The 24,137-nt window shown below is 27.3% G+C and overlaps 2 protein-coding genes and 1 long non-coding RNA gene across 5 annotated transcripts; all 3 read left to right on the top strand.

Annotated features, from left to right (window-relative positions):
- The first annotated feature begins 1,356 nt into the window (after positions 1–1,356).
- On the top strand, positions 1,357–4,857 carry LOC136089475 (uncharacterized). Of its 3 annotated transcripts, XR_010643089.1 has the most exons (6): positions 1,357–1,517; positions 2,232–2,289; positions 3,206–3,304; positions 3,957–4,109; positions 4,415–4,477; positions 4,563–4,857. It is a non-coding gene; the product is annotated as an uncharacterized LOC136089475 (long non-coding RNA). The 3 variants fall into 3 exon arrangements; XR_010643090.1 differs by lacking the exon at positions 2,232–2,289 and having other exon boundaries at positions 1,360–1,517; XR_010643088.1 differs by lacking the exons at positions 1,357–1,517; positions 2,232–2,289 and adding an exon at positions 2,354–2,504.
- A 569-nt stretch (positions 4,858–5,426) lies between these two features.
- Positions 5,427–6,590, top strand: LOC105844139 (opsin-3). The gene has a single exon (XM_065816323.1). The coding sequence runs from the start codon at positions 5,438–5,440 to the stop codon at positions 6,371–6,373; it is 936 nt and encodes a 311-aa protein (XP_065672395.1). The 5' UTR covers positions 5,427–5,437; the 3' UTR covers positions 6,374–6,590.
- An 11,881-nt stretch (positions 6,591–18,471) lies between these two features.
- Positions 18,472–19,521, top strand: LOC136089927 (52 kDa repressor of the inhibitor of the protein kinase-like). Its single transcript, XM_065816027.1, has one exon. The coding sequence runs from the start codon at positions 18,472–18,474 to the stop codon at positions 19,519–19,521; it is 1,050 nt and encodes a 349-aa protein (XP_065672099.1).
- The last annotated feature ends 4,616 nt before the right edge of the window (positions 19,522–24,137 follow it).

Below are 24,137 nucleotides of genomic sequence, written 5' to 3'. Positions count from 1 at the left end.
AATGTGATTTTTCATGACTTTGCAGAAGTATTTGAAAAAACTCCTCACAAATGGTTTCTAATAACCATAAATTATATGTGAATGATAATGTGAAACATTAACATAAGAAAACATAAGAAAAAGACAGGCGTTCACCAGGTGTAAAGAGTTAATAATATTTTATACCATTAAACATAAATACTTATTTAATCTAAATTTTAGTTGTAAAATTTTAAAATATAATATTTTTAATGTAAATAGGGCTCGGCAAAAATCGGAAAATTTCAAAAAACCGGTTTACATTTTTTAAATTTTTAAAACCGCGTAATCGGTTTTACAACGGTTTTTTATTATACAAGCGAATTTTTATTACTGATGTATAAATCCATTGTAACCTACAGAATTTATATACTGGAATTAAATATGCAAACTGAAGAAATCAAAAATAAAAAGCTTAAGCTGTAATAAATTATTTATTTAAAATAGTATAAAAATTTTCATTTATTAATTTTTATCAATGCACAGTAACATTAATATTATTTTTTATTATTTAATTTAGTTTGAATCTAATGAACATGGATCATCTTTTTTAAAAGCCTCTTTTTTCCTTTCCAATCTTTTCTTTTTGTGGCAATTCACAAACCTTTTATTTTGTTTTTATATTATTAATAACTGAATATACTGTTCTGAAAATTGTGCATATGATCTGTTTACAAAAATATAATGTAAAAATATACTACGATAAAGTGACACAAAAGACAAAATTACAAAATCAAATTTGTTGACAAAAAGTTTGCTTTTGTTGTTTAATTATCTTAATATAAGATTGTTATTATTATTTGAGATTGTTAGTTATTTAACAATCTTAAATTTAAATTAACTAAACAACAATAATTAAAAAATACTTCAAGTTAGTGGTACTTGTCTTTATTGGGTTGTTTTGATTATTATAAATATTTTAAAATGTAAATGTTGAAAGATTCTGTTTGTAAGCTATTATTAACTGGTAGAAAAATATTGAAATAAATAAAACAATACGCAATATCAAAGTGCTTTTTAAAATTATATATATTTTTACGATGTTTTTGCTTTCCACCCCAGTAGGCACGCAACGTTTTATTCACGTTTCAATCACGTGTATTTTAGGTGACTTCGTCCAGGTTACTATTTTACGTGAAAGTCACGTGAAAGTTACGTGCCAAAATATCTCGTCTTTCGGAACTTTTTTTATTTTAAAAAAAAACTGGCATAAGAAATGTGAAATAATATTTTTTATTATATTAATTATTTTTTTATAGTATAGTTTTTGTATTCATTATATTAGTTATAATTATTTACTTCTATAATAATATAATTAATTTTTATTGTAGTATTATCATAATTAAAAAAAAAAAAATTGGTCTATATAATATCTTTTAACGCGATGCATTTAAGTTGTAATATCTAATATCTAAATTATATCAAATTAAGTTAAATAAATTAGTACCCTATTTGCCGTCCCTATTTGCCACACAAATAAGATTAAACTCAAATACAAGGTATGCTTTTTTTCTACTTTATGATATAATATTTTAGACTGGCGAATTTGTCCATTTTCCTTACTTAATTTAGTACGAAATAAGTTATGTTATAACGAATTTAATATCAAATTAAGTAAGCTACATGGACAAATTATAAGTTCTAGCAGAACTTATTCTTGATTCTTGAGCAATAATAATGTCTCTAGAACTTCTGCATTATTACTCAAGAGTCGTTTAGATAAAAACCCAAAATAAATTTTCTTTCTTTATTTGGGTTTTATCAACAAGGTTAAAGAATTTATCCAAGATAATATCAATAAACAAATGTGTTATGTTATTTATTATTGATATATGTATATATTATTATTAAATACTTTATCTTTTTATAATATATGACATCTTGATCTCGTGCTTTACTTGTTAAAAAGGGTTAATACTTATTTATTTCTTTTTTTTATATTATTTGAATATTATATGATTAATATATATATATTCGAGTTATATGAAATTATTATTATATATATTATATGACTTTTATTGTTATTATGTACAATATAAAACAGGTTATTAACGCGGATTTGTTCGATGTTTTCCCCACAAAAAGATGATTATGATGCTATTGTATTTGAAACTGCATTATACTTATCTTTCAATGTTGACGACCTTCCAATATGTAAAGCAAGTTTCTCTCAAATATAGCATTGCATTTTTAAAAATTGTTTCATGATTTAGATCAAAGAAATAGCAACACCAGAAAATCTTGTTGCCAAAACAGTTGGTGACTCACCATGTAAAATTTGTCTTAAAAATTTGTGATTTAAGATGATTATTTAATATTAATATTATTATTTAAGTTTTTATTTGTTTCTTTTGAGCTAAAGTTGGTGTTGTGAGCTATTATTGGAGAAAATATTGACTTATTCATCAGATAAAGTTTGATGCCTGCTCTTACCCCGTTTCCTTCTTCATGTTTCAATCATGTATATTTTAGGTGACCTTGTCCAGGTGACAATTTTACTTGATTAAAACGTGAATGTTACGTTGCCAAAATATTGTGTATTTTGGAACTTTTTTTATTCATAATAAAAACCTGTGATTAGAAACTTGGAAAGATATTCTTTATTTACTATTTTTTTATAATTTAGTTTCAGGGATTATCTTATTCGGGATATTCCCGGAATACCAGATATTTTTCTGAAATTTATCTTTTTCCAAATATCCGAAAAGTTTTCTATACATACAACTTATATTACAAGTTCCATACATACAACTTATATTACAACATATAACAAGTATATATTATTCATCTATTTGTTTTTATGTTGTTTTAGTCATCATTCATACAAAAATTAAGAAAATTTTTAAAAAAATTGAGAAACAACTTGGCTGAATGCAAAATTAAGGGAAAAATGAGGGGGGAAATATTCTGAATTTTTTCAGGATATTTTCTGTAAATTTTTTCCGGATCTTTTAAATATAATGATTACATGAAATATGTAGTTTATATATTCATTATTGTAATTACTTTTTATTTTACTTTTACAATAATGTAATTATTTTGCATTGTAATTTTATAATAATTAGTTTAAAAAGTAGGGCGTAAGATATCTTATAACTTCGCAATGCATTTTTGACAAAAATAAAATGTCACATATATAATATTTTATCCAAACATATTATCTTATAACTAAGTTTTATCAATTTAGGTTTAATAAATATATTATAAAGCTTAGTTCAAAATTGTGTAACGTTATGGCAGATAATTATCATATTGCAATACGCAAAAGATCAAACCCTACTACGAGGTATACTTTTTTTTCTACCATATTGTATATTATTTTAGACTGTCAAATTTGTCAATGTAATTAATTTGATAATAAATAAGTTATTATAACTTATTTAATATTAAATTTATTAGGCTACATGACAAATGATAAGTTCTGCATAAAATATTATTGACTAGGAAGACCCAATGGTATTATGTTATTGCCTAGGAATATCATTCTGTAGTAAGACCCAATAACCTTTTAACTTTTAAAGTTTGACTTTAAATTTCACTTTTCCCTCTCTTTGTCTACTATTGTGATCGCACTCTGTAGTAAGAATTTGATTTAATTCATATCTTGTTGGAGAATGCAACTTGATTCTGAGTTGAATTTTCAGCACTCTGTATTTATTGGTGACCTAATTTGACAATACTTTATTATACATATTTTTAGTATTATACTTAATATATTATATATAATTAGGGGTAGATGAGGCTCCTTAGCCGTGGTGAATGTTTCCACAGCAAAAGGCGCCTCAAGGTGAAAATCTGACCATGGATAAGGAAAATCATGATATAAAATCCCCACTATAATGCTTTGTGGTTATGTGATAACTATTACATTTATATAAATTGTTTTAACTTTTGTGTGCATTCTAAAATGACATTTAATGCTGTTCAAAACTTTTTAGATTACTCATTTAAAGCAACTTTGTGAGCTGTCACCTTTGCATCTAGTGAGTTAATGTATGAACAAGTTAATGCAGAAACAGATGCAAATATAAGAAGATGGAAAACAAAGAAAATTATCATGTTATCACAGTACACAGATGTTATCACATAAGGTGAGTACAGGTCTTTTTCTAATCACGCCTATCAGTTATTAACTTTATATAGATATAGATATAGATAAATCTATAGATAGATATTAGATATAGATATATATAGATAAAAAAATTTTTTTTAAACTTGTATTTTTTATTATGTACTTCTTTTTTTTTAATCATCTGTCGACTTTTTTGTTACATCTTTTTTTATTAAATACTTATTTACTTTTTTAGCAATCAGAGTATAAAATTAGAAGGCAAATGACTTTTATTTTTTTACACTGTATGTAGTATTGTTTTCTTAAAATTATTTAATGATTTAGATAAAAGAAAACAAATAACACACTAGAAAATCTTGTTGCCAAAAGTAGTTAGCAACTCTCAAAGTAAGATTTGTTTTAAAAGTTTGTGATTTAAGATAATTATTAAATAATCATATTATTATTTAAGATTTTATTCGTTTCTTTTCAGCTAAATCTGATTCATTAGATGAAGTTTGATGCGTGCTCTTATAGAAGAAAATATCGACTGATTCGTTAGATTATGTTTGAAGCGTGCTTTTATGGGAGAATAGATATATAAGTTTGAAGCGTGCTCTTCGTAAGTTGCAGATCTACGACTTCGTACTTATTACTTATTGTATATAAGGAGGATATTTTAACAAAAGTGCAGCTTTTATTACAAATTAAAAATTTTTATGTCAAGAACTAATATACTGACTAATAAAACCATGTATTTTAATACGTATTAAATATTTCCTCGACGATGAGTTTTTTTTCTTTACACGAATCCAAACACTTATAATTGTAATTATAAAGCATAGTTATTGCTTAAATATTACGTGCCAAAATTAACATAAAAAGCACGTCTTTTAGACAGTTTAAGGGGACCAAAAAGTCACCTAAATATCACGTGCCAAAAGTAACGTGAAAAACACGTCCATAAATCACGTGAATTGGTCATTTCATGAGGACCAAAAAGTCACCTAAATATCACGTGCCAAAAGTAACGTGAAAAACACGTCCATAAATCACGTGAATTGGTCATTTCATGGGGACCAAAAAGTCACCTAATTGTCACGTGCCAAAATAACGTGAAATTCACGTTTTTGTCACGTCGCTGTGCCTACTGGGACATTTCTTGTAAACTTGTCAAAACAAAAAATCTTCGAATTATTTATCTATTTATTAATGTATAATTAACGCGGTTTTTTTAGAAAAAAAACAACAACCGGTTTTCGGTTTTGAGAAAACTGAACAAAAAAAATCAGTTAACCGGTTACGGTTTCCACCAGTTGTCAAGCCCAAATTGTAAAATTTTGCAATATTTTGTTTTTAGGTTGAAAAATGAATACAAACAAATTAGTTCAAAGTGCTCTTTCAACAGTGCTTTTGACGTCAGTAGTATTAAACATGACTGCCTGTTATATAATTTTAATTAAAGTGAAGAGAAAAGAAATAACTCATTTATTTATTGTCAGCATTTCTATGACGAATTTATTAGAAACGACGATTGGATTAACACCTCAAGTACTGATTGCCGATCAGTCTTTATTAGAAAAAACTCCGTTATGCATTGCAAGTGGTTTTGTTGTTTTGGGTTTTGCTATAACCAATATATCTCATTTGGCGATGCTTTCTTTCATCAGAACTTTTGCCATAAAATACCCAATGCCTTATTTGCGATTCCATAAAATGTTCTGGTGCAAAGTAACATCAATTTTAGTATGTTATGCAAACGGGTTTTTTTGGGCAACTCTTCCTTTACTTGGGTGGTCCAAATATGAACTAGATCTTGATAAGAAACGTTGTTCGTTAGATTGGAGGTTGACGAAAGCAAATTCTTTTTCTTTTATTTTGACTATTTTTGTTTTTTGCAATATTTTACCCGGAATAATCATTGCGTTAACGTTATATTTAAGCAAAAAAGCAGTTTATCGCCGAAAAACATGCAAGTATTGTCAAAATAGGGAAACTGATATTTTAGAAAAAGAATACTTGAGAGTTTGCTTTTTATCCGCAATAGCATATTTTTTATTTTGGACAACATACGCAATAGTTAGCGTTTTAACGTTGTTAAAAGTTTTTGTTCCCGCCGAGTTAACAACAACAACAGCATTGGTTGCAAAGCTCTCTACCATTTCTAATGTTCTTATTAATTGTTACGTTATTAAATCTTTTCGAAAACAGTTGTTAAACTTAATGCTAATTCGGTTTATAAAAAAGTATCTTTGGGTTTTAATAGCTTGTAAAAAATCTTCAGTTAATGATGATATCAATTAAATAATCCTTATGCAAACTTGAAACGAAAGAAAAAACAGTAACGAACTCTGAAACAAACAATGATTTATTTCTCAAGCAATAAAAACTAAGCCCCATCTGAACCAATCAAACAATACAAGCCAAAACGCCTATACTACTCAAACTAAAAAAAAAACCAAACGACCTTTACTACTCAAACTATACAAACCAATAAAAACAATTAAATTATTCAAGATACTCAAACCAAACAATGGCTTGGGCTATCCGTCAAAATATATTAAAAATTTATTAAGAATTATTTTATTGGTATTGATATTTTAATTACTATATACAGTTATATATATTGTTTATGTACAAACAAAGTAAAATAAAAAATGTTAAAACTAAACTTTGTTGACTAAGAACTTTAAAAATGTCATTAATAAACTTTGACCTATGTTACAAAATCTATGAATATTTCACAACGTTTGTGTTGCTGTTAAATTTTTGTTAAGTTCAACTTAATGGATGATTGTTTTAAATTTCAAAGTTTATAAAATTGTAACCCTGTAACGTTCCCTATAAGCCCTAAGCATAAGTGTGCGCATAAGTGAGCGCTTAGCTGTCTATATAATCAAGCAGCAAAATCCAATAGTTTTATTAGTTTGGAAATAATTTCCTACGGGTAAAAACATGTAATAAAAAAATGTAGCTTGCAATTTATTGGCATAATGTTTAAATTAAGAAAGTTACGATTACTGCGCGTAAGCATATGAAAAGATTTTTATGTTATTATGCTTAGCTTAAAAGGAAACTTTGGTACATATATATACTGATACATAATATTCATGGGCGCATGCAGGATTTTTTGATATTTCAGATATGACATATTCACGCATTGAGCAAAGTCGAAACTTAAGTATGTTTATGCTTAGTCAAAATGAGAATGCTTTGAAAAATAGGGCGATGACAAAAAAAAAATACACCAACCTCATTTTTTGGGGGGTGGAGGGGTGGGGATTGGAAATTTTGCATGGTCATAACTTTTGAACTCTACACTTATTTTAATTTTTTTAAAATCTGTCTAATAATTTAAATTTAGTATGAGATTGATGTGAGGGCAGTGATGCATCACTGCATGACTGCCCTCACATTTTGGCAGAGAAGACAAATGTTTTAGGGTATTTTTGTTCCCAGAACTTTATCATTGGGAAATTTTGCAAAGGAACGTCATATGGCATAGACATGAACATAATAAAATTTGGACTTAATTTGTGAAATTGTCATATCTGAAACATCAAAAACCCTGGGGACGCCCACGATAATATTGAGATTTGTTGAAAATATTATTTTTGCTTTTGTTTTTTTGCTAAATAATTTACACTTTTTAAATTATTTGCTTTATACTAAACTTGTTTTATACTTATATTTATTTATTTTAAATGTTTACGTGTTTATGAAGAAGTTATGTTTTTTAGTAACTTTATTTCTTTATACTTATATTTATTTATTTTAAATGTTTACGTGTTTATGAAGAAGTTATGTTTTTTAGTAACTTTATTTCTTGTGTTAACTTTTAAAAAATAAACATTTTTATGAAAAAAAAATAATTTATTTTTAAATTTTTCTTGAAAAAAATAATAATAGTAAAAATTATGGAGTTGTTTTAATAAATCCGCACAGGCGAAGACTTGCTGAAAAGCAGGCCCACTATCAAGAACCTCTTTGTCAATAAAAAATAAATTTATTGTTATTACACAGACGTGGTCGAAATGCAACAATACGTTTCGATAGTCAGACTTACAAACTGTTTTATTTAAAAACGAACAACTTTTTCTTAAGCAAAACAAAAAAAAAAAAAAAGAAAAGAAAAAAAAAAAGAATGATCTTTACTAGTGACTCTTTCTTTTTTTACTGTTTGAGTTATTATTTAAAAACGACATGTTCGTCCAGTTGCTCGAGTAGTTTAGTAGATCTAACGTTTTCAAAATTTTGGTAATAAATTATATTTAAAAGAGTATACAGACATCTTTTTGATAAAAAATAATTTACATTATCAGTTTAGTTTAATAAAATAAAGATAAACTCAACTTAACATGCGGTAATCCAGTTTTCGCGTGAATACTCAATTATTGGAAAAATCGTAACATTCGTTAATAGATTTATCTGAAGTTTTTTATAGAGTTTTTTATAATATTTTTAAAATCATTTTTGTTCATAATTTATGGATTACAATTAAAGTTTAAAAATGGTCTAAAAGTTACTTGTCCAATCGAAAACAATTTGAAAGTTACTTGTCCAATTGAAAACAATCTGTTCCAAAAAATGACGCTATCAAACCACTTTTCCTAATATTAGTCCTACAAAGTTCAATCCTTATATCACTGCTTTTCCTCATTTATATTAATGAATTGAATAAAGTCTCAAAACAAATAAGCATTACATTTTCAGGTGATATTAATTTATTATTCTCCAACAGTGATATCTCTTCAAAATATTGAACGAAGAAGTCATACACGTACTTAATAGGTTCAGATGTTATAAGTTCTTAATAAATACTATAAAACCAAAAACATTGCGGATCGCTTCTCTCACTCGAAACATTCTTTTATTGAAATGAGAATTTTAAATCTATACGAGCTAAATGTATTCAATATTTTTTGTTTGTATATATTTGGAATTAGGACTTTTCTCTAGCCGTCTTCAAAGGCCTTTTATTTTGAAATCTATCAATAAATGCATTTTGAGAAATATTAAACTTTTGAATGAATATTTTAATCAAACAAACTTTAATCGCTTATCGGCCACCACATGCTTAATCGGGCACCAAAACTTTAATCGGCCACCACAACTTTAATCGGCCACCACAACTTTAATCGGCCACCGCAACCTTAATCGGCCACCGCAACTTTAATCAGCCACCACAACTTTGGAATAAAACGATCTTTTAATTATTACTTTTCTTTTTTTAAATTAACTAAAAAAACAAACTTTTTACCAATTATTAAAGTATAAATTATTATTTCTTTGATTTTTATATACTTGTCTACGTTTACATAAAGTTTGTTTATTATTATTTTTTTTTCTTTTATTACAAAATAATAATTATTTACAATTATTCTTTATAATTTACATTAACTCAGGTTTTTTAAACTTTTACAATGTATAGATTTCACAAGTGTTAGTAAATATGTACATTCTCTATTTTGTATTTATTTTATAATATATATTTTTATATTTTTGATTTTTTTGTGTTTTTTGATTTTGTATTTTTTTGTGTTTTTTGGTTTTATATTTTTTTGTATTTTTTGATTTTGATTTTTTTTGCCGTTGTGAGGAAAGAAATCGAGAGTTTAGATTAGGTTACAAAAAAAGGAGAAATTCTAAAGTAGGTTGAAAGAAGATTTATAAGGTAAAAGGGTTTAGATCAAAAGAAAGTATAAAGAATTACAGGACTTTTACACAAACATTACGTGACGAACATTATAGAAAAACACTTATGTTTTAAAATTATAGTTTATAAAATAAGGGTATAAAATTATAGTTTATAAAAAAAGTTTATTCTTTCTTATTTTATGTCTTATAAAAAAAAAAAAAAATAAAAGATTTAAAAAAAAAAAAAAAAAAAATAGATGTAACTGAAAGCATTAAACCGAATGGTGGTATATATATATATATATATATATATATATATATATATATATATATATATATATATATATATATATATATATATATATATATATATATATATATATATATATATATATATATATATATATATATATTAGGGATATGACTTTTTAATTTTTTTTCAAATAAAATGTTTCCTGTATCATAAATCGATGAACTTTTACCTAAAATCATGAAAAAAGGCCCAAATAGCTTTCTGCAACAAAAAAAGGTCACCCCCAAAATAAAAATTTGATTTACCATTTTTATACATTCATTTTTGACCGATGTTTTAATCTTAAGCTTAATTCTCAGCTTAATTCTATTTATTTCATTATTTTGTTATGAATTTATAAATATAACGCCACACGTTACCATGGCAACGAAACGGCCGTGTGCCGGCAAATACTTGGAATTGTTATGTGATGACGTCATTGTGTTACCACGGTGATATAGACGACTGTAACAGACTGTAGAAGATTATAGAACTTAGTAGAACATTCTGGAAGCTCTAAATAATTATATAAGCGAGCTGCTGTCAGAGCTCAGTGTTGATAATGTGAATAGTTCTATGAAGTACTCTGCGTGTAACTGAGCTAATAAGGAACTACTGTAGCGAACTAAAGACGCTGTAAGTGTACGAAGTATAAGTAGTTGTAGCATTATCGTTAGGATACGGACTGGATTATCGAACTGTTATCAACATTGACTGGATTATCGAACTATAATTGGATTACTATACAGTTAAAGTATTTTATTAATTAAACGACTTTATTAAACGGATATTTACGCTCAGCTATCCGTAAAGTCGTAACAATATTATATGATGTCTCACAAGAAAAGTCATACCACAGTAACAAAGAACAAGAAGACTTGGACTAAAAATTTGGTGAGATTTCAAGAGTCACACAGAAGAAGAGGAAGCGTGGCTGTAGAAGAACATTCACTCGATGAAAAATCCAGAATACCACATCAATTGCAGATCGTAGGAAGATACCAGTTTCTCGGAGCATATGTTAAAGGAAGAAAAGAACGAATAGACCAAATTTCTAAGGAAATTACAAAATTGTGGGACAATAAACTGAATTTTCCACGTGTGTCTGATCAAGTGATAAGAGCAAAGCTTATGAAGGTGCTGAAGGTCTATGATGAATGTGTCAAGCGTGGAAAATATGATGTTCTCAATGCATTATTTGACATCACGAAAGTGAATGGCCAGTGGTTATCCTCGGAAGATAAACGTCTATACCACCTACAAAAAGAAAGTAAAGGACAGGTGGGGTACTCAACAGGACAAGTGGCAAGTAAAGAAACCATTCACCCTTCCAAGAGAAGGAAAGTCCAGTCTGGAACAGCAATACCTTCCACATCACAAGTCCTGTCTACCACAGACAGTGGTACTGAATCTGAAAACTGCAAAAGTAAGAGTGAAGATGATGAAGACGACGACGGTGATAAAGACGATGATGAGGACACTCAGAAAAAAACTAGAAAGCACTACAAAAGTAAATTTGCTGTAAGTATGGTTACATCAAGTGGAGTTTCCACAAAGAAAGCTGCTAAAATATGCAATGTATTATCACAACAAGGTATTGATATTCCAACTCCAAGTCAATCAGCAATTTACAAGTCCATATTCAAAGAGGCAGGTAAATTAAAAAAAGAAATGATACAACAACTTAAAATGGAACAGTGGTCCTTACACTTTGACGGCAAACGAATAGATGATAAGGAATATCAGGTAGTTGTACTTCAGAATGAAAGAACTGACGTGAAACTTGATGCACTGCGTTTAAAAGATGGCAAAGCTGAAACTGTTGCTGAAAAAATTGCCAAACTTATTGATGAATACAATTTGTGGAATTCAATTAAGATGATCATTACTGATACAACAAACGTCAATACTGGGAAGAGAAATGGAGTTGTTGTGAAGGTGCAACGTATGTTTAAATTAAAGGGTGTCACAATACCACAATTTATCGGTTGTCAGCATCACGTACTAGACAGGATTCTCCGTCTGGTGATGGACGAAGAACTTGGGGGTGATACCAAATCTCCAAACATTGAATACCCATTTGTGTCTGAACTGTTGAATAAGTATGATGAACTGAAGGATAAGTTTGTGAATGGAACTGTAGAAATTCTTGATAAATCAGGGTGGAGAGACGATATGAAGTTTTTGTACCATTTAACAAGAGTGTTTAGGTTCTATGAAGAACAAAGAAACTTCCCTCTGATTCACTTTCAGAACATTCCTAATATGAGCAATGCCAGATGGAACTCAAGAGCCATTCTCGCCATTCTGGCGTTCATTCTTATGCCTGAAGCGAGAAAGAATTTGGAGAAGGTTTGCATGTTCATTTCATATGAGTGGGCAGAACATTGGTTTAGTAGTCAAAAGTACAATGACAATGACTTCAAGAATTTATCTGATGTATTGAAGCCTTACAAAAAGGCATTGCAGTCATTCAAAAATCACTGGAAGAAAGAGCCATCCGTCATCGACATACCACGAAGTAATCAGATAGCTGAACGTGCAATAAAGGTGATGCAAGACCTGTATGCTTCCTGCAGAAAGAAAGACAAACTGCAACTTCGATTCATTCTAAGTAATAAGCGCTAGACTCTTTATGAGACGTGAGCATCATGTGACCCATGTACTAAACACAGTAGGCCTATAGACACAGACAGTTATGTATGTTGTTGTACTAGACGCTTTGATACTGTTAATTTTGTAATACTTGTATAATTATATATCACATAATGTTTTTTGTTATATCACAGTACATGTTGCATAAATAAATAAAATAACAACAGGAGTATGACTCTTACAACATCTTCAGCCTTTAATATTCATTTACTGCACAAAAGTGTACCTATTGAAAATTCGATTTTTTGGTTTTGGGGTGACCTTTTTTCAAAATATATCAAAATGAAACATCTATTCGTTCTTTTTACATAAAAGTTCATTGAATTACGATACAGGCCTAGTAGGTTGCAAAAAAGTCATATCCCTAATATATATATATACACGTATATATATATATATATATATATATATATATATATATATATATATATATATATATATATATATATATATATATATATATATATATATATATATATATATATATATATATATATATATATATATATATATATATATATATATATATATATATATATGTAAAGTATGTTAGTGTATTTTACAAATAGAGTGCTCGATGTTCTTAAAGAACAGAGCAATAATAAATTAGTAAAAAACACTTATCTAACCTTTTTCTTCAATATGAAGTTTCACCACCATGAAACTTCAAGTTGAAGAAAAAAGTTAGATAAGTGTTTTTTACTAATTTATATATATATATATATATATATATATATATATATATATATATATATATATATATATATATATATATATATATATATATATATATATATATATATATATATATATATACATAATTATATTATATATATATATATATAAAAAAAAAACTATTACAAAATTAATGCTGTTAAATCTGACGTATTCATTTTTATATAATATAGTTATCATTTTTAAAGTTTTTATATAATTTCGTCTCATTTGAGACCCAACATTTTGAAGAATTTTTTTTTAATAATATCAGAAACTCGTTATATGTTCAAGGGTCTTAGCCGACCCCTAAAAAAATTTTTTATTCAAAAAATTTTTAAAAATATTTTTTTTATATAAAACACATTAAGGGGGTACCTGCATATAATTTTTACTTTGTATGTATGTGTGTATGTATGTATGTATGTATGTATGTATGTATGTATGTATGTATGTATGTATGTATGTATGTATGTATGTATGTATGTATGTATGTATGTATGTATGTATGTATGTATGTATGTATGTATGTATGTATGTATGTATGTATGTATGTATGTATGTATGTATGTATGTATGTATGTATGTATGTATGTATGTATGTATGTATGTATGTATGTATGTATGTATGTATGTATGTATGTATGTATGTATGTATGCATGTACCTAGCAAACTTTCCATGCTTGGTCCATGCCTGGGATTCATTGGCTGATGACTGGTACCACTGCGCCTGTGATGCCGTTCATATTCCAATGGTTCACCAAGTTCGTATTACAATCAGCCGACTGTGCCGATCGTGCCGATCTTGTTCTAGACTTGTTTGTAATTAAAAAAGAATTGAGATTGCGCTTGCGTTATTTTTATAAAGAATTTTTAAATAAAATCTTAATGAGTTAGTAAAGAATTAAAAACCTTCAACTTTTTAACAAATGTCAGTTTTCTTATTACTATTTATTGATTTCTATTTCTTATAATTTTTTGGAATTTATTAACGAATGATAAGAAATCTTTTATAGCAAAACGAATTGTAGTGGCATATATATTTGATTTTATTTTAAAAGTAAGTAAATGTTTTTTGAGGTACCAAATCATTTATACTTTATTTATATTATTGTTATAATATAAATCAATAATATTATATATATATATATATATATATATATATATATATATATATATATATATATATATATATATATATATATATATATATACACACACACACATTTATATATATATATATATATATATATATATATATATATATAATATATATATATATATATATATTGATAATCCATAAAATGACTTTTTTTTTTTTTTTTTTTTTTATATTTTTATTTATTCAAAATAATTTTTAAAATATAAGAATTAATAAAATACGTATAGTCAGAATTAAAATTTTTTTAACGTTACAACAAGAACGCGGATACTCGCAGAAGATCATAAGATCTTGTCATCGAGAACCGCCTAGACAGATTTTAAATAATAAATAATCCTTTAATAATTCATAGACAAATATTCACACATAAATACAAATATAATTATTTATACATATTTAAACATACAAACATGTAAATAAATATACTTACACATCAATATAGATAAATATATATATATATACACATACAAATAATACGCACAAATACACATACATATATACGTATATATATTATATATATATATATATATATATATATATATATATATATACATATATAAATATATGTGGATATATATATATATATATATATATATATATATATATATATATATATATACAGTGCTCGAAGTGAGAAAAAAAAGGGATGGTTTTTAATATTTTCAAATCACCATCCCACCCAGTAGCGGGATCCAGAGGGGTTCAAAGGTTGAAAGTTGACGGGTGCTCCAGCACCTGTCGACTTTCAACAAGCAAAGTTTACTATTTTGTTGCATGTTTTTATATATAAAAATTGAGTTGTTAAAATATTTTATTCAACTGCGATTTAATTTTTTGTGAAGGATGTCGAAAATGATTTGTTTTTTTGTTAGCGCTAGCGTATTTTATATATTCTATTTTATATAGTATATTTATGTTTTGACTAGGAAACTCCAGGAAACTCAATATTCGCTTTCTGATTCGCCTGCTCCCCTCAGAACTATTTTTGATTGGCCTGCACCCTTCAGAACCTATTTTTGATTGGCTTGGTTTCTTAAGCTAATCAAAACTGGTTCTGAGGGGTGCTGACCCAATCAGAAAGATCTCTGAAGGGTGCAAGCCAATCACGCATAAATCAGAAAAAAGGGTTTTCACTAAGCTTTTGGTTTACTCGTATGTTAAGCGTAAACATGGCGAATTCAATGCTTCACATGCTAAACATGGCGGATTCAATGCAAACATGGCGGATTCAATGCTTCAAAGCTAAACTTCAAAGCTACAAAACTTCAAAGCTAAACATGGCGGATTCAATGCTTCAAATCATTTTAAAATGTATTTTAGATGAAAATAGAGTTCAATCAGAAAAGGAATCGTTTTTCTAATCTAATGTTATTGTCAAAGCTCATAATACTATTAGAGAAAAATGTGTGTGTGTGTGTGTGTGTGTGTGTGTGTGTGTGTGTGTGTGTGTGTGTGTGTGTGTGTGTGTTGATTAATGGTTAAAATAATAGCAAATAAAGAAATCGTATATAAATTTTTTGGCCTAAACATTTTACTACAAACTTAATTTTATTTTGAGCTGAAAGATGTGTAAAATTTTGTCCTAGGTGCTTAAAATATAAAAACATATTTTTCTAGTCAAATTGTGTACATGCTTAAGTATAATATATTTATATCATATTTCAAGGAGAAAATAATCAATTATGTTATAATTTATTTTATGTTTGAATAATACCAAAATTACATTTAGTAAATGATTTAAAATTGTGTAATAATTATTTTGTGGCATAACATTATTAAATTATGTTACCTTGCTCATGTTATTTTTTTGTTTTTTTATTAGAACTTCTCCAAACTGTTTATTTAAAGCTTGTTCTATATCATTAATTGAAAACGAATCTTTGTCAGAATACTTTAGATGTTTGACAGGTATCGAATTATATACAAATGCAGATTTGTATTCAAACCATCCTATTATTTTTTCTCAAACTAATGTTACCAAATCTCAAAGAATTGATGAAAACACAGCTTTTTCTATTATTATTTCCCAAAAAGCATATAATTCTTTTTGTAAAAATAATAGAACACTAAGTGTCATATCAGAGTCTATCAATGTTGCAACAAATTATTCTTATTCCTCGTTTCTTACTTTGTGTGCTCTCTCAAGTGTTGTTGGAATACCAATCGAATCATTTTATCCTATAGAAAAGGATAGTAAAGAAATAGAAAAAACTGTTTATGAAATATTTTTCAATTGCACTCTTAGACCACGTGTTGGACATTCTTTAAGCACATCTGTAAAAAAAATACACATACTTCGTTGCTCTTCAATTGTTGCAGGTTTTAAACAGACCTCTAATATATTTGTAAACAAAGATCACTTTGTTCCTTTAATATCTTTAAAATGTATTCCTAAAAAATACCAAGTTCCTAATACTTTTGCATCTAAAGTAGTAAAGTTACCTGAAATTAATCAATTTACTTCTTCAAAATCTTATATCCTGTTTCCTGATTCTACTCAGGAAACAGATATTCTAGATTCATTTAAAATCCTTTCCACTATAAAAAAAGAAAACAACTCACAATTGATCAATTTATTATTAAGTCACCTTTTCCTACAGACAAAAAAAAATTGTGTTTTATCTTCGTCAATCAAATTAAAAAGTTCTTCCACACTATAGATTGCAGAATGCTCTTCAAAATTTATCCATTCACCGAGTAAGGCAAATTTATACTCTAAAAGTAGTTCTTCTGCTTTTGGAAATAAATGTGAACTATCCTTTGTAAACAAATACGATATCGGGCTCTATGAATCTTATGGAATTAATAAACTAGGCAATGAAGATAAGTATGATTTATTAAAAAATGTTTATAAACCAAGCTCTAGTTTTCATTTTGAATCCAATAAGTCAGGTCGTTCCTTTCAATTATCATTATATTCTTGGCTTGCATATTCAGAAATTAAAAAAGGTGCTTATTGTGTTAATTGTGTTATTTTTGGATCTGAAGAATCAAGTCATAATGCAAGTAAACTTGTTCAGCTTTATAAATCTCCATTTGTGGCATATTCAAAGGCCATTATTAAGTTTAATAAACATGCTGAAAGTTTACCAATTCACCAAACTGCAACTCTAAAGGCAACTCATTTTCGCCAATGTATGGAGCAAAAGATAAATTTTATTGACTTAAATCTCAACAAAGTAGTTGATGAACAAGTCAAGAAAAATAGAGAAATATTAAAACCAATAGCTCTGGCAATTATTATGTGTGGAAAACAAAACATACCTCTCCAAGTCACAGAGATGATTCATTTTACTATGGGAATGAAAATAGTAACTCTGGCAATCTTCAATCAATTTTGAAATTAATATCTGATTGTGCAGAAAACAATTTGGTGAATGGGCGAATTGCTACTCCAAACATATCGCTCTAAAACTACTCAAAATGAGTTGATTAATATTTGTAATGACATTATAGTTTCTAAATTGAAATGTGAAGTTAAAAAAGCTAAATTTTTTTCAATATTAGCAGATGAAGCATCTGATGTTAGCAATATGGAACAAATACCGCTTGTATTACGCTTTGTAAATGATATTTGTGAAATTTGTGAACTATTTTTTGGCTTTATTCTTTGCGACTCAGGCTTGTCTGGAGAAGCTATAAGCCAGCCAAATTTTGAATAGTATTAAAGATATGGGATTAGAAATTAAATTTTGTGTTGGTCAAGGTTATGATGGTGCTGGAAACATGGCTGGGAACTGTTCTGGTGCTGCAATAAGAATAAAAACTATTTATCCCAAAGCATTGTATGTTCATTGTGGATCTAATGTCCTCAATCTTTGTGTTGCAGATGCCTGTAACATACAAATAGTTAGCAATATGATGTCAAATGTTCGAGTTATATCTCAGTTTTTTAATTTTAGTCCAAAGCGTTTTGATGTTCTGAAAAAAAAATTGAAGAAATGTTTCCAAAAGCTCATCACTCTCGTCTAATAGATGTATGTCGTACAAGATGGATTGCCAGAATTGATGTTTTAGATGTGTTTATAGAGGTACTTCCTGCTATAATTAAATGCTTTGAGCTAATGATTAATAACAATGAAAAGTCTTGGAATTATGACTCAGTGCGTGATGCAAATAGTTATTTCTTTGCTACTAGATCTTTCCAGTTTCTTGTTACTTTAGAAGTGGTGTCTCGCTGTTTAGAAGTAACAAGACCAATTACAAAACAATTTCAATCTCCAAACTTTGATGTTTTTGCATCACGTGAAAAAGTAAATTTGTTATATCTTGCTTTACAGCGACTAAGATCAGAAATTGAACACAGTCACGGTGCTTGGTATAGTGAGGGAGTTGTATTGGCAGCTAGTGTTGATGTTTATGAGCACAAGCCTCGTAAAATAGGAAAACAGCTAAATCGAAATAATTGTCCTAGTGATTCTATTAATGAGTATTACAAGAAAGTTATTACAATTTCTTTTCTTGACCATTTATCATCCCAGATTCAATTACGTTTTTCTAATAGAAACATTGCTGTTTATAATGGATTCTTTGCAATGCCAACTAACGTTTTAAATGTTGCTGAATGGAGAAGCAACTTTCTTCTTTTTTTAAATGAGTATGAGGATGAACTTTCGGAACCACGCTATACCATGACCGAATTGAACATGTGGGAAGATTATTGGCGTAGTTTTAAAAATTCTCTTCCAACTACTCTAACCAAACTCCTTTCTCTTATTAATAGAATAACTTTTCCTAATATATTCACCTTAATTCAAATTCTTGCAACTATTCCAGTAACAACATGCACTTGCGAAAGATCAATCTCTGTTATTCGTCGTTTAAAAACCTATCTACGTAACACAATGTCACAGAATAGATTTAATAGTCTTGCTTTAATGCACGTTTACCAAGATATCAGCTTTGACGCAAATGAAGTGATTGATTGTTTTGCTAGGAAAAATCCTCGTAGAATGAAACTTGTAGATATTTTAAATTCTGATCCAATTTAAACTGTTTGATTTGATTATATAATATAAATATATTGTTTACTGTTTTATATATTTAATAGAGTATTATGGCGTATTAAATGACGTACTAATATGATGCATGACTTTAGTTAAAAAGTGAACTTTTTTTAATGCTGTAATTTAAATAGTGGTCCTAGAAAGTTCTGCAGTTTTTTTTGTATTTTTTAATTATAAAATTATACTTCAAAAAATATATGCAGTAGAATCTTGTTAAGTCTGACTCTCAAGGGCAATAGATAAATAGTCAGACTTGGCGAATGTCAGAGCATGTATAGAAAGTTCAATGGGAATTGAAAACCCTACTTAGTAAAAGTTTGACTTATCAGACTTAATTATAAAGTTTTCATTATACTAATTTATTGATAGTTATAATTATAGTTTAATTATAATTAAACTATAATTATAACTGGATTTACAAATAAGTCTGTTATTACATTTTTATTTATTTTTTTAGGGAATATTCTTGGAAAATAAATGGTCCCAGAACATCATGAAACTTATATTTTATTACAGTTACATAATTTTGTTTATAAACAGTATTATATAATGTTATTAAATCTATTCACTAATAATAATGTATTTAGTGTAAAAGTTTATTATTATTGTTATTAAAATTTATAAATAATTATTGTGCATAATTATATATTTTAAGTATGTTATGTGCATAAATTTATTATAGTATAGTATTAATAATTATTTTTAATAGTGAGTTGTAATACAATTGTGTTATAATTGCAATATAATGTGCATGACGCAGGTGTTTTTAGAAGTTAAAACAGATGGTTACTTTATATATTTATAAGTTTCTGTTTAAAAATCATATTAGAAGCAAAATTTGGATAGTTCCATTGAAACTAGATTTTTATTAACAGTTTCTTTTATCAGTTCTACATTTTGTAACTATTCTACTAGTTTATTTTAGTTTTCCTTCTGTTGAAATATGGTTTTAATTTAGTAAAGTTTCATGATTTGAAATTTACTATATTTGTCATAAGTTAATAGTTTAGAAAAAGAAATTTAGCACAGTTATGGTAAGAAATTTGTTTACTTTTAACATTTCAAAACTGGGTTTTATTGTTCAATTCTTACGCCATTCCTAGTTTATGTTATTTGTCATAAAAATAATTGTGTATTCAATGTTTGGGTTCATGAAATTAAACCCCGTTTATTCGGCAGGCGACAGTAATTAATCTGATTATTTAATCAAAATACGGGCAGTTTAAAGGGTATAAAAAGAGCGCAGACAGGTAAAAGACCCAGAGGGATATAACCTTTTCTTTTGTTAAAAAAGAGGTTGAAAATTTAAAAATTTGATGAAAAATATAGTCAAACTACGTACGTATTCGTTGCCTTGAACACCTCTTAAACATACTTGTACGCTTTTGGGTGACTCTCTCCCCCTACTTTATAAAAACCTTTTTATATGACCTCCCCCCCTTCGCAAACGCGGGGGGGGGGGGTAATGAACATATCTTCGCAGTACATATTTGCTCAGCACCCCTCAAAAAAAAAGCTAGATCCGCCCCTGCCACCTATCCTAAAATTATAGATTTCTTATTTTGTGTAGATTAAATAAAGGAATTATAAATCCCTAGAGTATCCCTATAGTAAAAAACCTATATTAAAAAAACAACTTGAGGTCTGTTATATTCTTAAGAGACTGTCACCGTAAAATATTGAGTTGACTTTCACATCAAACGTCATTAAGCAATCAAAAAACAATGGTATATTTAAACATTTTATTTTTAAACAAGTCTTATTTTTTTGTATTTACCAATTTTTAAATAATTAAAAAAAAAATCAGTCAGAATATGTTCCAAAATGTTTCACTTTCATTTATAGACTTTAATGCCGGCGCTTCACAATTCCTGAAATTAGCATCGGATGTCCTTTCCCAAACCACTTAATGACATAATCCTTTGGATCGAAATGCGTAATTGGTGGACCTACTAATGAAATAAACATTGAACTCGACACAGTTTTTATTAATAAAGAGTTTCGCAAGGAAGATAAGATTATATTCATAGTAGAAAAAGAACGCTCACATTCAGCTGTTAAAACAATCAAGGTATTTATAGCAGTTCTCAGAGGCTGAAGATCATTAGGGGTTTTATTACAGTCACCAGTGGAAATGTATTCACGAAACCCTTGGACTGCCGTAATTTTACAAATATTAAAAGTTTTTGCTAATTGTCTAATATCGTTATCTCTAAAGCATAGATCTTGGTCTGCAATCAATTGTGGCTTATCAAAAATTTTAAATTTTTTTTTTTTTTTGTAATTTTATTTTGCCGTATAATACTATTTACAATAAGAAAAATCGTTTACATATATATAATAAATGGCCGGAGCAAGAAGAAGATATACTGTCTTATCACCGAGCCCCGTTAACATAGAAGCCGTCAGTTAATATTACAATTTAAAAACTTTAAACATAAAAGTATATATATATATATATATATATATATATATATATATATATGTATACATGTGTGTATATATACATATATACACACACATATACACACATACATACATATATATACATATATATATATATATATATATATATATATATATATTATATATATATATATATATACATACACACATATATATATACACATACACATACATACACACAAATATATATATATATATATAAATACACATTTCTACAAAGATATTATAAAACTTATAATAAGATATTAAAATAGCATAAGTTTTCAATAACAAAATATTTAAATGAAAAATAAAAGTCAGAAGATCAAAAAAAAATAAGTTATGACTTTTTCACACAAAAAAAAAAAAGTAGATGAACCCCTATTCAGTTTATATATTTTTTTATTATTTTATAATCAAGTTTTAAAATAAATATTTTATATCGAAATTTTTTCCTAATAAGAAACGTTTACATACTATTTTGAATTGTTCAAAAGATATGTTTTGAAGATTGTTATTTTTATTAATTTTTTGAAAAAATTCATTCCATAGAAATGCTCCACGATATTGAATTTGGAATGAACTGAGTTTGAAATAGAATCTTGGAACTACAAAATTATCATTTGAAAAATTTGTGGGGTACTTATGAGAAATTTTAGTAAAGTAAGAGTGAAATATATTAGGCGACAAACCATGTTTAGATTTAAACATGAACAGCATAACTTGATATATATTAAGTTTATAAACATTGATTGCATTAAGTTCCATTAAGAAAGGTTCTCCATGAGCAGTTGTCTTAACGCCAAAAATAATTTTGCATGCAATTTTTTGTTTACTATAAATTTTTTTAAGTTTTCCATAGTTGCTACTTCCCCATGCAATATTGCAATAGGATAGATAACTATGGATAAATGAAAAATATATAATTTTTAAAGACTTGATATTAAGAATTGGTTTAACTCTATATAGAACAGAAATATTTTTGGAAATTTTATTTTCAATAGATTTAATATGAGATTTCCATGATATATTTTCATCTAATATTATTCCCAGGAAGTTTACATTTGATTCTCTTTTAATAACTGAATTATTCATAAAGAGATTGGGTAATTTTAGAGGGAGGTGATCACTCTTACTAGGTTTATGAAACAACAAAAATTTAGTTTTCAGTACATTTAATGAAAGTTTATTACAAATAATCCAATCATTAACTTTTATTAGTTCTTCATTAAATATTTTAAAAAGATCTTTTATATTTTTATTTGAGTAAAAAAGATTAGAGTCGTCAGCAAACAAAATAAGATTTAAAGTCTTTGAAGCTAAATATAAATCGTTAATGTACAACAAGAATAATAGTGGTCCTAGGATGGATCCCTGGGGAGCACCACAAGTTATAACTTTGTTTCCGGTTGCATTTTCTTTATACACTATGTATTGTTTCCTGTTTGACAGGTAATTTTTAAACCAGAGTAGGTTATTGTTTAATACTCCATAGAGTTCTAGTTTTTCTATAAGTATGTCATGGTCAACTGTGTCAAATGCTTTTGACAGATCAATAAAAACTCCTAGTGTATAACAATCATTATTAAACCCATCGGATATATAATTTATTAAATCGATTACTGCATGATCCGTTGAATGTTTTTTTTTGAATCCAAATTGTTTATTATACAGTATTTTGTTTTTGGTTAAATAGTTATTAAGCCTATCATACATAATACGTTCTAACAATTTTGAAAAGCATGGTAAGACAGAAATAGGTCTACAATTTGACATAATTGTGTTATCGCCAGTTTTAAAAATAGGTGATATTTTAGCAATTTTTAATTTCTCCGGTACAATACCGGATTGTATTGAAAGGTTAAAAATATGAAACAAAGATGGTTCTATGATATCGAAGATTGCTTTAACTACGTTCACGCTAATTTGATCAATGCCAGCGGATTTATTATTTTTCAGACTATTGAACGCATTACGCACCTCAGTTATATTTAAACTAACTTCTTTCATAGATATATTGGTTGGTTTTATATAGGATTTGAAATTTGTGGTGTTTTTTGGGATTTTATCTGCTAAATTTGGGCCAACTTCAAGGAAATAGTCGTTGAGCTTTTCAACGATGGTTTCTTTATTACTGATCATTTTCCCATCAATTA

Source organism: Hydra vulgaris, chromosome 13 (genome assembly GCF_038396675.1).
Source record: "Hydra vulgaris chromosome 13, alternate assembly HydraT2T_AEP".
NCBI classification, from domain to species: Eukaryota; Metazoa; Cnidaria; class Hydrozoa; order Anthoathecata; family Hydridae; genus Hydra; species Hydra vulgaris.
The sequence above is the reverse complement of the archived record's forward strand: the minus strand, read 5'-3'. Positions and strand labels throughout refer to the sequence as shown.